The sequence below is a fragment of the Glandiceps talaboti genome, chromosome 8 (assembly GCF_964340395.1).
Source record: "Glandiceps talaboti chromosome 8, keGlaTala1.1, whole genome shotgun sequence".
Classification (NCBI taxonomy): Eukaryota; Metazoa; Hemichordata; class Enteropneusta; family Spengelidae; genus Glandiceps; species Glandiceps talaboti.
Window position 1 is genome coordinate 16,808,642 of NC_135556.1, and position 16,664 is coordinate 16,825,305.

The 16,664-nt window shown below is 35.3% G+C and overlaps 1 protein-coding gene across 1 annotated transcript in view; it reads right to left on the minus strand.

Annotated features, from left to right (window-relative positions):
• The window catches only part of LOC144439273 (ATP-dependent DNA helicase DDX11-like), a 32,845-nt gene that overhangs the window by 11,975 nt on the left and 4,206 nt on the right, over nt 1-16,664 (minus strand). The window contains exons 5-10 of the mRNA XM_078128548.1: nt 8,423-8,509; nt 7,510-7,710; nt 5,745-5,852; nt 2,309-2,396; nt 1,603-1,802; nt 623-775 (exon numbers count right to left, since the gene is read on the minus strand). Coding sequence (XP_077984674.1) covers nt 623-775; nt 1,603-1,802; nt 2,309-2,396; nt 5,745-5,852; nt 7,510-7,710; nt 8,423-8,509 — 837 coding nt within the window. The remainder of the gene's footprint in view (nt 1-622; nt 776-1,602; nt 1,803-2,308; nt 2,397-5,744; nt 5,853-7,509; nt 7,711-8,422; nt 8,510-16,664) is intronic.

A 16,664-nucleotide genomic window follows, 5' to 3' on the forward strand; every position in this document is an offset into this window, starting at 1 on the left:
CACAACCTATGTCCAATAAGGAATTTAACATTACACAATGGCACACACTGTGTCTAAATATGGAATTTGGCATTACACCCTGACACACACTGTGTCCAAATAAGGCATTACACCCTGACACACAGTGTCCAAATAAGGCATTACACCCTGGCACACACTGTGTCCAAATAAGGCATTACACCCTGGCACACACTGTGTCCAAATAAGGCATTACACCCTGACACACACTGTGTCCAAATAAGGCATTACACCCTGACACACACTGTGTCCAAATAAGGCATTACACCCTGACACACACTGTGTCCAAATAAGGCATTACACCCTGACACACACTGTGTCCAAATATGGCATTACACCCTGGCACACACTATGTCCAAATATGGAATGTGGCATAATTGTAATTTTCAAAGGGCAAAAATTAACAACAGGTAGAAAAAATTACAGTTAATGACACTTAAATAAAATCAAAGAAAATCAGTTTTTTGGATTTTTGCAATTTCGCTGACATTTGTGTAAATCATAAGGAAAACTGATATTAATTAATTAAGTGTCCTACTGATATTAGTGTCTAGGTCATACTTTCGTGATTGAAAAGTGTTGGATTGCTAAATATACACCATACCTGTATTCCTGAGATTTGTATGCTGTGTATGTTACTGATAGTTTCCAATAAATTATGTGCTTCATCAATTACTACAATATTGCCTTCCAGCTTGATACCACAGGCTTTTCTAGTAGACTTATGTAATAGTGTATTGTAGGGTAGGACCACTAGCTGTAAGTCAAAGGAAATGTGAGGCAAATCAGTGAAAAACTGTAAAATTAAGAAATGTGAGGTCAATCAGTGAAAAGCTGTTACACAAAGGAAATTTGAGGTGAGTCAGTAAAACCTGACAACTTTATTCACTTATTCAAGAAAAGTTTTATTCATAATTCATGAAAGACTTACAAGGGGAACACCACTACAGGAAATAAAAGTGTTTTTTGTACATTTTGGGTTCTGGCGAGTCATCTCATGATATTGTATACATACAACACACATAAACATCAACTTGAAACTTGTTCCACCTTCATTGTTCTGTGGAGGTCCTTGCAATGGACACACATTGTCTCATTGGAGTCAACAGACATGTATATGTAATAGCAGAACATATGTTGTTGAATATTCATAATAGTTTTCTGGAATAATCATAGTGTTGGTTTTTATATACTGTTCTCCCACTTTGTGTCGAAGCGTTTTACAATTATTACGCCTGACACAGATCCATAGTGGCACAACAGCCCTCTATACTTCCTCAACTTCCTGGGGAGCATACAATCCATTACAGCCTTTAAAGCGCATATAATTTAAAGCATTTACATTTCAACCTCTATCCTACCAGGTCCTTAATTACACAGCTGGGTTGACTGAGGCGTAATCATGGCTAAAATCTTGCCCAAGGACTTTAGCCATTCAGAAACAAATGACAGCAATGGGGCTCGAATCTGCAACCTGCAGATTCCAAGCCGGCCACTCTAACTATTCGACCATCATGACTTCACTAATTCAGTGACACGTTAATAGATTCTCCTTGCTAAATCAAATTTTCCATGTTAATTTACCTGAGCCATTGGTACAGTGTATCTTGTACCATAGTATGGACATGTCTTGATTTCCCTGCCCATTTCTACAAGCTGTTCAATATCCTTCACCTCTATCAATACTCTATCACTATACTCTGGTATATGCTGGTAGAATGGACAACTAGCAGTACCCGTTTTTCTTCTCTTCTGCTTTCTATCTTCCTCAGTGGTTTTCACTTCTAAAAGACATGATAAAACAGTGTGACAGAAAAGTTCATCTTAAGTTAAATACAACATACTGAGACATATGTGTAGCAATATTTTAAAAGAAAAATGAATAGGAAAAGAATAAAAGAATGTGATTTTTTGGGAGAGTTGAGTGCTCAGTATTGTCAAGAAGAGAGAAAGACAGTACAATACATCAAGAGAAAGACATTACCTTGAGAGAAAGACAATACCTAGAGAGAGAGAGAGAGACAATAAGTAGAGAGAGAGAGAGAAAGACAATACATCAAGAGAAAGACATTACCTTGACAGAAAGACAATACACAGAGAGACAATACATAGAGAGAAAGACATACTTTAGAGACAATACATAGAGACAATACGTAGAGACAATATATAGAAAGACAATACATAGAGTCACAATACATAGAGAAAGACAATACATAGAGAGAGAGACAATACACAGAGAGAAAGACAATATATTGAAAGACAATATGTAGAGAGAAAGACAATGTCTTACCTTTTTTGTTTTTCTGCATTTCTAAACACTTGTCATTCATCAATGACAAAGACTTCAACTTTCTGACAGCTTCATTAATACATAGGTTCTGTAATATAAGATAAAATCATAATACAGCCAGGTCAATCAGGGTTTCCCATTTACCTTATAAATATTTTAGGATGTATATTTTGTTTGTACCCTTTGTGTTTCTTAGGGACGATGGCACACTGTCACACAAGCACAATAAACAAGCTTTATTCATTTAGAGGGAGGGAGTCTGATGTCAATGCGATTGCTGAACTTCACTATCGCACTTCTAACCAAATTTTGAAAACTGTCATGCCTTCAATGATAACAGGTTCTGTATTTACTACTGAGATGTTGATAAGTTGATTAAAATTTACTTCTAATGTGATATACAGTGATGGGTTTCTGGCAGTACTTTAATGTGCTTATCATCATGTTTTTACATTGCATCAATCGTAGTGGTGTTACTGCTACACTTTTGATTTCTATGCAAATTAAGTTTATGCTGCTTCTTTTTTTTTCTTTTTTTTTTCTTTTTTTTCAGTTTTGTAAAGCGCATTGAGGCTGTTGCATAATGCGCTGATAAGAATTTATTATTTATTTTTATTATTCATGGTTTACATCATATATAAATGTGTCAATATCGCACTTGTGAACGTTTATGTAGGGGGAGGGGGAGGGGGTTTGGTGAACAAAGTTCATTTATTGAGCTTGTGTGACATTGTGCGATCGTCCCTTAAGTCTTGGACCTTATTTAACCACATAGCTTTACACCAAGGTAACTTTCACCTCTTTGATAATTATTATTCAAATAAAAATTAATCTGTGTTGGTAAACCATAGTATTCTATCGGATTGAACTTTTGATCCAAACCCAAACATGAAATTTGTATCTGAAGTTTTTAACTGCATATTTCAGTGCAGTCAAAAATTTCAGGGGAAAATTTTCAAGTTGTGTTTAGATCAAATATTTAATCCAAAACTACATAATTATTGTTGAGAATAGCAGGCATCTCTTTTTGTGTTTGATGGCTGTCTCTTTTCAGTTGATATAAAATAAACCATGAATGGTTACCCAATTTCACGTAAGATATTTACACCTCCATGCTAGGGCTGTTAGCTCATATCACTAATCTAAGGGGTGAAGCCATTGCCTGAGGCTCATGTATTGTTGTGTGGTTATCATCAACGAGTGCTTTCTACAATGACAGTCATTTTAACAGTAATCAGTGACACAACTGTAAATTCTCTGTTTATGTTGACATAAATATGCCTATACCGGTATCTCAAAATAAATGCCATACTGTTAGGCCCTTTTTTTTGTAAGCCCAGTATCAAAGAAACGGAGAATGATAATATTTTCAACAGTAATATTATACATTGTACATAATTATGTAAACACAGGTACACCACTGTAGACAAATTAACTTGGCCAGCAACACCTCAACTCCGGTGGTTCTCTGTTGAACACATAAAACCTTATAAGTAAGGTGGAAGTTACATGCAGCTTGCAATTAAAAGACTAAAATATCACAGATTAGTTTCACTGGAACCACATAGGTTTTTGAGTGCAATTTTTCAAGGATATCCTTTCTGTTCTGTAGCTTCCTTCATATACTACTGCATGGTATTATTAATCAAAATTGATTAATACATACATAAATGAACTGCTGTTCAAAATAGTAACATTACTTTTTTATTTTCAGTGTTTTAGCTTTGATTCTTTGACTCTGAGTATATTTTTTGGCACATACAGACTAACTTTAACCACTGCAGATAGAAAGTATGACCAGCTGTAACATTATTGTGGACTTTGTGCCAGTTTAGACATCCTTACATACTGTGCAAAAGATAAAACAAACACATACTCCATGCAAAAATACGCCTACTGAGACAGAACCGGGAAAATAAGTGTCCTTCAGCAATCTAAAAATTTAAAGTAATTTTCTGGAATATCTAATTGGAATGAGTGTAAGGTCAAGACGACATGACTCCAGTGAGACAATATGGGCCTGCTGTAGAGACATGCATTCAAGTTCTTCCTCAGCATCATGGGGTAATTTATACTTGGTTTTACAACCTAATACAAAATAGTATAATAATCAGAGTGAATTTAAGGGATATGGTCTGAAACTAGTCTGACAGGTCTAGATGTTGGTCCGCTTGTGTAACCACTCCACGGGTTGAGAGCACATAACTAAGAGTTTCAACTCCTTTATCATGCATAAAGTAAATGAAACAACAAGTTGTAGAAACCACAGTCCCCCTCAAAGTCAAATACTTTACTTCTATGTGACTGATTGGTGACACGATTCAAAAAGAAATCAGTGGCAACAAAATAAATGCTACAAGTCTGTTTTTCACAGGGAATGGCTGGATTTCAATAATTGACCCATGAAGGTCAAGGTCAAAGGTCAAAGGTCAAGTCTTAAAAGACTGGGATACACATTTGAATAGAGTCTCTATGTATTAAAGCTTTTGAATTATATGATAAATTGTGATTGCTCACTACAAATATGGCTACCATTCAGTATAAAGTGATATGAGCACCAAAAGTAATACAGGTGTACATGTATCTCTTGGTCTGCATTACCTTTAGACATGATTTTAAAAAGAAATTGGCCACACATAAATGTTACAGACTGTCTGCAGTGAGCTATAAATAGCTTGATTTTGATAATTGACCTCGAAGGTCAAGGTCAAATGTCACTGTTTTACAAGAAAGCTTGCAGGGCATTGTATGGGGTTAGACGCTTGAATGAAATCTCTGTGTATTGAAGTTTTTAAGTTATGCAGTAATAAATTGAATTTGTTACTCCAAATGGGATATGAGCTTCAAAAGTAATCATTGTGTGTAAGTTTCTTTTCTTCTATATCCATGCAAATTTGAAATCATCCTGAAACCCTTCTGGCACTATCCTGACTTAACAATTTGATACCATTCCCAAACAGGTCTATCATTCAGCCAAGGTTAATACAAGCAGGCCAAGGGGCCTTGTCACTTTGAGGCAAACCCTTTGGTCATGAGTATTTTCTGACTGACTGTAAAATAACATTAGGGTGTAACAATAATACAATGAATCATACTTGTGAAAGCACAATTTATGAAAACTGAGGAAGAAGAATAGTGACATAACATTTGACTCATATTTTGAGCACTATAGGACAAACGACATAGATACAAGTTGTCAGGAAACTGAATGGCAGGGTATAAATGCCATATTTTTGGTCTAACATGTTCAACTTCACATGTGTTTTATAAATATGAGAAGTCTCCTGAAACTGCTGACTTAGAACAGCTATAAGAGGTTTCCTGACACCATCCTGAACTTGTTCTGCAGGAGAGTTTGCCCAACTCCATTGTGTTTACTATCCTATGCTTTAAACGCCAAACTGTGTCATATTTAGACATAAAAGCGGAAACTGACCTGTCTTGACCCCAGAGACACAACTTTAGTTTCTTCCCCAAATGGACTTTTCTGAACTTCTCTAACAAACTGAGCCAGTTGAGAATGTGTTCTGCTACAGTAATATATCTGTAAGGAATTATAGAAAATAAAACAGTCACATGTTAATTTAGTTTTGACTCCTTAATGTTGCTCCAGTGGTCAATGTTGGGCCTTCTGTTGTAAACAATAACCCAAGACATTGGTATTAAAGTGCATCTTTCAGTTATCTACAATTCTTGGAAATGCCACAAAGTGGCCATATGGATGAAGATTGGGTATTTATTTTGGATATCAGAAACACAACAAACACAGCAGAATCCTTTAATAATAATAATAATAATAATATTTATTTCTTATAGAGCGCATTACATTAAAACAATCTCAATGCGCTGAACAAAAGTATAAAAGTAATTTAAAATGTACATATACACAAGTATAAACATAATATGAAACAGGATAAAAATACAAAGACACGGAATGACATTTAAAAAACTGAAATGTAAAAAAGTTAAAAGTTAATAATAATGAGATCTAAAAAGATTATATTTTAAGGCAGATTTAAAACTGTTCAAAGTATGTGAAGAATGAAGACATGATGGCAGGGCATTCCAAAGGCGTGGGCCGCAAATAGAGAAGGCCCGATCACCATAGTATGCCTCATCAAATGGAAAAGTAATAAATTGCTAGTCTTCCACAGTGTAGTAGGAACAGGTTTCTCATGAATAAATTTACACGTAGACTTTATGATTTTATGGCTTCAACTTTTTATTTTCCAACAGATAATCAACATATCAACTTGACTACTTCTACATCCGCACTTAGTGCTGCACCTATGTAATTGTTTCTTTTGCATTAGAAGTTGTCTGGGTGTTTGCGAAAAAAGTCATGTTTAATACACAAGTGAAATACCATGGCAAAGTCATTTGTACTGTAATAAGCTCAACACGTGGAGTGGTTACACAAGCGGACCAACAGCTTGACCTGTCAGACTAGTTTCATAACATATCCCTTAAATTTACTCTCATTTTAATACCAATTATTATACCATTGTGTATAAGGTTGTAAAGCCAAGTATCAACTACCCCATGCTAAGGAAGAACTTGAATGCATGTGTATACAACAGTACATCTTGTTACTATGCCAACACAACACAAAAGGTAATTATCATCCTCGTCATCTTCATTATCTAAATTTAACCAAGGACTGCAGAAGAACTTGTGTGCATTTATATTGCATGTTGCCTTAGAAACAGAAGGTCCATCTGATTCATCAACATCTAATTTCAGCAATATTTTAACTATTTATAAATATTTTTACCTCCCTGAGGAAGAACTTGTATTGTGTGATACCTTAGCAACATAAGAATCATCATCATCACCATCATCATCATCACATCATATTTTTTTAATCTTTAAAGAAACATTTATTCATGTTCAAACCATCATCGCTATCATCATCATCATCATCATCTTTCTCTTCTTCATCTTTATCTAGGTTTCTAGAGACACTGAATTTAACTATTTCCCTAATTTGTAACTTTGCTGAGTAAGACCTCATGGGCATGTTACTGTATGTTACCATAGTAACATAAGGATCATCATCATCATCATCATTATCATCATCATCATCATCATCTTTGTCTTCTTCATCTTTATCTAGGTTTCTAGAGACATCTGAATATAACTATTTCCCTAATTTGTAACTTTACTGAGTGAGAACTCATGTGCATGTTACTCTACATTACCTTAGTAACATAAGGATCATCGTCATCATCTTTGCCGTCTTCATCGTCATCTAGGTTTCTGGAGATAGCGTCATCATCACTATGATACTCAGCAACGACTATTTCATCATCCTCTTCTCCTTCATCAGAAGTATTCAATGATGGTACAGCTATTTCACCAATGTCATCTGTATTTCTTGTAGGGTTCGCAATTTCATTACGCTATGACAGACCGGTGGGAGAAAAAAATGTCATTAGCAGGTATACCCATCATCCAGACATATATATATAAAGGTAGAATGCATTTCAAGGACCAATTTCACAGAAAATTAAAATGCTTAACATTGCCAAAACTTTGTCACATACATTAATGAAATTATATAGGTAGATAGTGCAGCGTTGCATAAAAACCATAACTGATCCTATATATGTGTTAAAATATCTTCAGTATAATCCTATAACAGAACCCCAAAATGTGTGAATTGAAGCATTGTGAACTCAGGGTATTCGTACAAGTGTTTGCAGTATTATCTGTGGCTGTATGCTCATGAAAGTGCAAAACTGCACAAGCATGAGTGCAAATACTCCTAAGTACCAACACTTGCACTCAAACGACATATGTTTATCAAAACCAGAAAATTTCCGTAAAAATCCTAGTGTGCAATCAAGTGATTATGTATACAAGGAATGATAGCACACTCATTTGCATATCATTTGCATACAAGTATGCAATAATGTTTTCGGTATTGCACTGCAGTGTAAACACCACTGAGTTCATGTAATATCTGGACCAAATACAGACCATTATGATTGCCTCAAAAAAAAAATCTGTTTACTCATAGACAGTGGAGAAGGAATGGTTTACTGCTGCAGCATTTTCCCCGGGACAAGAAACACACTTTACTCCGCTTCTCCTTAGTGTTGTATAATTTACCTTTCTCTTCACTGAATATTTTGCTTTTGTTTGCCTTTTCAAATTCTGCAGCTTTTCTTCATATTTCAATCGCCGATCAATTTTTTCCTGCAATGACAAAATCGACATGTTTCTGAGAAGAGCTGAAAGTTATACATACAGTAAACATGTAAGCATTTCAATAAAAACAAACAAGCCACTGCATCATAATTGTATGGAACATTTGAATTCTCTATTTAATATAAACTTAGACCAGAAGTATAGCTAGAGCTGACAACCCAAAGTATTAATGTTAGCTGATTATGTAAACCTAGGTGTGAAACAAAGCTGCATCATGCACTTCTTAAAATTAAGACTGAAGTCTGGTTTGATGTCAATACTTAACATAACAAATAATGGGAAAAAGAAATGATTTCAGACCTGCCCTTTTTGTAGTAGCACTTTGTTGAAATATCATATTCATGCAATGTGAGCCCTGTGACCTTTCATCATGCATGCTCATTTGTTAGTGTTTTCAAATCAGTTAATTATGTATGGTAAATTGGTGAGGAGAGAAATTTCTCATTTTTTATGAGCCTATCTGTCTAGTGTTTTTTTACAAGAGTTCACATTACAGTTTTACTGTTTATCAATTATTACATTGTAAACAATGTCATACAAATATCCTCAATCGATTATATAGTTGTTTAACTTCAACTGGTTCAGTTGCATTAGTGTAGTTTTAGCTTGCATTGGCCTTGTCTTACAGTACTAACTTACACCTACATCATACACGTGTACAATTTCAAGTCCAAAATGGTATTTTAGGCCCCTAATAGTAACTTTATCATTCAACGATAACCTGTGAATGTGATGGGTTCATTACGGTATTAAAGTTACAACAGCAGCAAGAATAACAATTAATTCACATTACAAAGAATTTTGTCAAAATGATTAAAGATATTATTCTAAAAAATTAATATCAATGCAAAAGTATATGAGTGATCCCTAGAAACATCACCATCAAACTTACAGCTAAAATGATGTAGGCTTGGTGTTTCACTTATGTAATATGACATATAATATACACCTTCAGACAACTTATAGTGCAAAATAAACAATTATATAGGCTGTTCACAGTAGGGATGTAGAAGTTGTCGAATTGAAATGTTGATTATCAGTTACAAAATAAACAATTACAGTCAAATCCAAATTAATGTTTTCATTAGAAGCCTGTTTCTACCGCACTGCGAAAGAATAGCAATGCTTATCACTGTTCAATATGATTGGGCAAAGGGTCGTGCTGCGTTTATTGTGTCTGTTATTGTTACTCTAGAGTTGAAATGTGTTTAGCTCTGTGTCAAAAATGTAATGTCCCATGAGAAACACCAAGCCTACATCATTTTAGCTGTAAGGGTAGTAAGGGATGATCGCAAAATGTCACACAAGCTCAATAAAAAAACTTCATTCGCTTTGGGAGTTGAGGGGGTCTGGCATCAATGCAATTGCTGAACTTCATTTTTGCACTAACAGTAATAACAGTTGATACAAGTCCTTTTCTTTCTCATAGAGCGGATGAAGAGTCCAAATGTTCTAAATTTAGTATTTTGGGATGATTTTACACTGTTACATGTGTATAACAAGAACCAGATAAATCAAAATTCTTCATTTCCATTAAATGAATAAACTAATTGCTAATTCAGAGGTGACATTTGAGATGACACTTTGGAGATGACGCTAGTTTACAGTAAACAGGACCAATTAGCATTTGTACTAGTGAGCTCATTTGAATAGAGATATAAAAAAAAACCACCCAGAACTGGCCAGGTTGCCATGGCAACAAATAACAAAGCTATGGTATTTGGCATCAGAATTGCAACAGTTGCCATGTCAGCATCATAATACGTCAGACATTGGCAAGTATATAACGGGGGGTATTCAATTTTAAGATTATGAAGGCTATAAGGTTATATATAGAATTTGGCATTGGCAGATGATATAAAAGAGTTGGAAGTCTTTGCAGGTATCATCACTTTGTTTTAGTCAATTGACAAAGATGGACAGAGAAGCAACTCAACAGCCAACTGATCACATACAATACACAGGCCGTACTTCAGATGTATTTTCCAATGCTGCCACACAGACAACATTGCTGCTATCGAAGTATAAGGCTGATGACAGTGATGCGTCGAACATGATTCCAGAGATAATATCAAATACAGTCATTGCTTTGGTCATCCCATCAATCTTAGCTGGGCTAGCTGTGATCATCATCACAATCATTGCAATAACATGTCACAACAGACTTTGTACTCTTGTGAATGCATTTATCGGGAGTCAGGGTTTGCTTGAGATAATGATGTTGGCAGTCGTTGTTCCCGTTCAACTCTACATACACGTCTTCAGTACAAGCTTGGATGTCGAACTCAGCAAAGGTGAACATTATGTATTCCATGTAATATATAGCTCATTGTTGTATCACTTCATGTGTATTGCCATCAACCGTTACATCTATCTGCTACACTCCCACAAGTATACCATCTACACCAATACAACGAATGTCGCCATGACGCTGATTCTCTGCTGGTTGTCGCCACTATTGCTTTGGTTTCCTGTTGTCATAGCAGACAATGCAGACAGTCGCAACAGCAATGACATAAGTCTATGCCTTCATTGCTTACCACTGATGGGTGTGTATACATACATTGTTCTATGTTTTGCATACGTTATACCGATTCTCACAACGCTATGGTGTTATCTGCAGATTTTCTGTCTCAAGAGAAGAAAGCAAAGACAAATCTCTTCCGAATCTCAGAGTGTAAGTGAACTTGAGGCAGACAAAACAGGAGTTCACCTCACTAAAGCATCATTCTTGGCATTCATCTTGACTTTGATTTCCTACTCTCCATTTGCCGTTCTCAGCTTACTAACGAGTGTAAAGACAATCATCACATTATCAGAGTTTGTGTATCTTCTTATAGCCCTTCCCTATATCCTGGCACCAGCCTGTAAAATGTTCATTTACATTTACTGCCATGATGATTACCGGAATGGTGTAAAACTGGTGATATGTAAAGGAAAAAACATTGTAACTGTACCAGCTATTATGGTGGACATGCCCTCACGAACCAGTGATGTGACTGAAATAAGAACAGACAGCATCAGTTGTAGCCCAAGTCAAGAAAACTTGCTTTCTGTAATTTCCAAGAACCGTAAGGACAATGTACCAACTTTAGTCAAACCTTTAACATTGTGTTCTGATAACCATGTTGCTAGTCAGTCAGCTTAAATCCTGTTTTGTCCATCTTGTAGCTTTTTGTAAACAAACAAACACCCTCTGGTAGAAAGAGGATACAACAGATATATCAGATATTAACCGACAACATACCAAGAACTGGTGAAGCAAGTCTGTATCTTTGACACTTTATACTGCCAAGAATATTCATTGAGACTGGAGCAGATTTCATAACATTACTACTCCTATTTTTAACTTAAGTTATTTATGTTCCTGTTGTTGCTGAGGCATGTATGATTACAAAATGATCCAATTTTCTGAACATCTCACAGATTTATAATTTGTTACTAAATAAGTAAAGTCCATGTATGATTCACAAGTCAGTGTATATACAGTACCATAAATGATTAGTAAGAGATAAAACAACTCATCAAACAGAAAAAAAAAACTAACATCAACTAGGACTCTGATAAATTGACATGAATAACATGATTAAATATAACACAAAAGGATTGGTGTGTGTCTAGGAACGATTGTGCAAATTTTTCAAAGGCAAACACATTATGTAAAATAGAAAAAAACGTAAAGCAACTACAGTACAGTTTTGGTAAAATTTTCATAAATAAGATAATTACATACCTCAAACATCTACAGTAACTGCCCTTATATTTAATAATTGACTTTTTAATCAGGTACAATATCCCATTGTGAGAGCAACTCATTTGATATTTAGATAGATTTCAATCACAGAAACATTCTCTATACACTTCTGATACTATATTAGCTTTGAACATAGATTATGTTTCAACAGCTGGATGTTATCTATATTTTCATGTCTTTTGTATATATTTTGTTTTGCTTTTTCCCTTTATGATGGCTTGAATAAAGAAATGATAATGATATAAGAACAGTTGTAACGTTAGTTTTTTATCTAACTTTCCTACTCTGTGCTCAAATCACTGTTATCCTTGACATGGACCTATAATGTCACAACAAGCCTTTTATACTTCCTCAACTCCCTTTGTAGTATACAATCCACTGCAAAATGCATAACATTAAAGTGCAACTGTATTCACATAAAAACCTCTATTCTACCAAGTCCCTCCCCTATTATTCAGGTGACTGGGGAATGCTCACAGTTCAAATCTTGCCCAAGGAACACATGACAGTGCTAAGGGCACTTCAAAGCCAAATCACATTAACATTAGACCAACATTACTCTGTATTTGATGTCACAATAGATTATTCATCCAACAGAAAACAATAAATTATTAATCATAGTCAATATTTCTTGCTAGGGGCAGTAAGTAGGTAAAATCTGCAGGAGTTTTTATTTCACTGTTAATAGTGTTGTCAGTCTGTCTCTCTGTCACCCTCCCTCCCTCCCTCCCTCCCTCCCTCCCTCCCTCCCTCCCTCCCTCCCTCCCTCCCTCCCTCCCTCCCTCCCTCCCTCCCTCCCTCCCTCCCTCCCTCCCTCCCTCCCTCCCTCCCTCCCTCCCTCCCTCCCTCTCTCTCTCTCTCTCTCTCTCTCTCTCTCTCTCTCTCTCTCTCTCTCTCTCTCTCTCTCTCTCTCTCTCTCTCTCTCTCTCTCTCTCTCTCTCTCTCTCTCTCTCTCTCTCTCTGATTTCATTTGCACAGAATGACAAAGATTTCTCTGTAAATTAAACAAGTGCCTCAAATTTGAGTCAACATATGGCATAATATCTGAAGGAAGGTGATAATGATGTCTTAATGTGACTACTTACTACCTCATTAGTCTTGCTATTTTTACATTCTATACTCTGTCAACATGCACATGTACGTCATCATATGGGTATTTATAGACCACTCTTAGCATGTTAGTGATATTTGCTGACATTTTCATATTCTAATACACACAGAAATAATATTCTTCTGTACCTATATTTAGTTCATTGCTTTATTAAGAATGTTATAACATTAACAATGAATTCAGTGGGTTGCACAGCACAGCACAGCATAGCACAGCACAGCACAGCACAGCACAGTATGTACATTCACGCAATCATTGTATACATGAATCATAACTGAAGGATGGTGAATATTTGGTTCGGCCAGAAAAAATAAAAAAGCTGTTCAATGGGCAACCTACCCCATCACATTGAGTAGGTAGGTCAATTTTTTTAATTTATATTTTACAATGCCACCCTCCATCTTGTTTTGGGAGAAAGACAATTATTACCATGATAGCTACTGATTGGAAGGAGACACCTCCAAAGGTGAAAACATTATTGAAGATAAGACCATGTAGGAGGACATTTAGAGACATAATTAAAATATCAAACCATAGACATAATCTAAAGTCTTACAATGCTTGAATATGGTATTTAAAATACCAGAATTGAGACAATTATACTATGCAGTACATATTATCTGGCAATAAAGTGTATTTTGTTGTGGCAAAGCTGAAAGATATTTTGCAGATGTGCACTTGGTATATGACTTTTCCTGAACAAAAAAATTCACAAATAAAGAGCAAAACATTTCAAAACCCTATTTCAGATTACCAGAATTTTGATGGCCTAATGACTTCTCGATCTCAGCCACCTTTCCATTGTCATAAATTTTGCTCCTTTCGTTACCTAGTGCATGTTGGATATGCAACAGCTTAGTTTAATCTCAATTCACTCTTGTGTGCATCATCAGAGCCAAGTAAACCACTATTACAGTACAAGATATTAAAAACATAATTTGGAATTGACTCAAATGTACATGATCACATGTATTATTCAGAAAATATAAAGAAATCTTTTTTCTGGTCTTACCCTTCTCAAATGCTTTGAAAGGAAAGATAAGGGTTTTTTTTTCCTAACATCAAATCATTACAAACGCCATGAAATAAATTAAAAGTGTTTGACCCAAATTCTACTAGTACTTGTGAAAGAGTCACTTTTCAAACCATCGTATGTATGTACATTGTATGTATGTATGTATGTATGTATGTATGTATGTATGTATGTATGTATGTATGTATGTATGTATGTTATGTATGTATGTACATTGTATGTATGTATGTATGTATGTATGTATGTATGTATGTATGTATGTACATTGTATGTATGTATGTATGTATGTATGTATGTATGTATGTATGTATGTGTGTATCTATGTATGTACATTGTATATATGTATGTATGTATGTATGTATGTATGTATGTATGTATGTATGTATGTATGTATGTATGTATGTGTCTGTATGTATATATAATTGTATGTATGTATGTATGTATGTATGTAATAAATGCCGTCCGGGTAAATACACGCCGACGTAGGAGGCGTGTATTGCCAGGATGGCATTTATCTTGTACCCCGGCTAATAATGCGATGGTGTCATATTCTTTCCAGGAAAAACTCCATACACTCATTGGTTATGTTTTGATTTTCGATGAGACACCCTGACGCCAACGTGACTTCCAATCGAAGCTGACACGTGTCAACAAACTGGATACACGCCTGTGTCAACATTCAATGTCACACACGTATATCGCTATGTTGCACGACGAAAATAGCAATTACATCCCATTCCCAATGGACAGAGTATTTCATACCACTATGTATTTGCTTGATATTATTACGCAGGACATTCATACTACAAACTACTCAATACAATCACATCCATCATGTGTATGCAACTAGTGATATGAAATTTAATCGCCACTGATAAAACAAAACATGGCTACTGACATCAACACTACAACTTTCAGCGAAATTGTGTATCTGTGTCTATTTTGTCCATTCCGTCTTCAGCGAAATTGTTTATCTGTGTCTAGCGTAAAGAAACAGCATATTAATTACATGCAAATGAAATACACCATTCAAACTTTTGAAATGTCGTGTATTACGAAGCAATAGTAGTACCGTCTACCTCTCGCAAGTTGTAGTAAAATACACGATTCAAACTACAGTGCAATACCCTCCACAATTATTGTGACTTTTTTGTCCATTCCGTCTTCATCCCTCTCCTCGGCCCAACTATTCCATACTTGCATGATGAGCTAGTATTTTTTTCTGTGTATTTCTGTGTATTTTTCAGTACACTTGTCTTCAGTTTCTGATCTATGTCCTCAAATGTCATAACAGCAAACCGTCGCTTTCTCCCTGCCATTATACCGTCTACCTTGCAAGTACAAGTTGTAGTATGTGTATTTTATTCACCTTCTAAATACACTCTGAGGTAATGTTTATTATTACGAAAATAGTGTTCAACTTGTGAACGGAAGTCTTATCTGTTCAGTCACAGTCAGGGGTCATGTTTTTGTTATGATTGTCTGCGTCTAATCACTCTTCCCTGGATGCCATTAATTGGATCTCATACACAGCAAATACACTCCCGCCACCGACATTTGATAAATTTGCTACTCTGCTGATACACCGGTCTTCACGCTTTTCCCTGATTGGTCAATAGCCTCATTTGTAACTGTCAGTCGAAAATTTAACGCCCAGCCGGAATACAAGTATGTATGTATGTATGTATGTATGTATGTATGTATGTATGTATGTATGTATGTATGTGTGTATCTATGTATGTACATTGTATGTATGTATGTATGTATGTATGTATGTATGTATGTATGTATGTATGTATGTATGTATGTATGTATGTATGTATGTGTCTGTATGTATATATAATTGTATGTATGTATGTATGTATGTATGTATGTATGTATGTATGTATGTATGTATGTATGTATGTATGTATGTGTGTATCTATGTATGTACATTGTATGTATGTATGTATGTATGTATGTATGTATGTATGTATGTATGTATGTATGTATGTATGTATGTGTCTGTATGTATATATAATTGTATGTATTTATGTATGTACGTACGTACGTACGTACGTACATACGTATGTGTGTGTGTGTGTGTGGGGGGGGGGGGGGGGTAGGTTCAGCTGATGATTTAACTTTGCCAATATCATTACAAACAAAAAACTGTGTGAGGAGTTGTACATAGGTAAAATCTACTCAATATCTGTGGTATTTTGTGTTTAAGCACCATTGGCCTAACTCTTCAAAAAGTTAAACA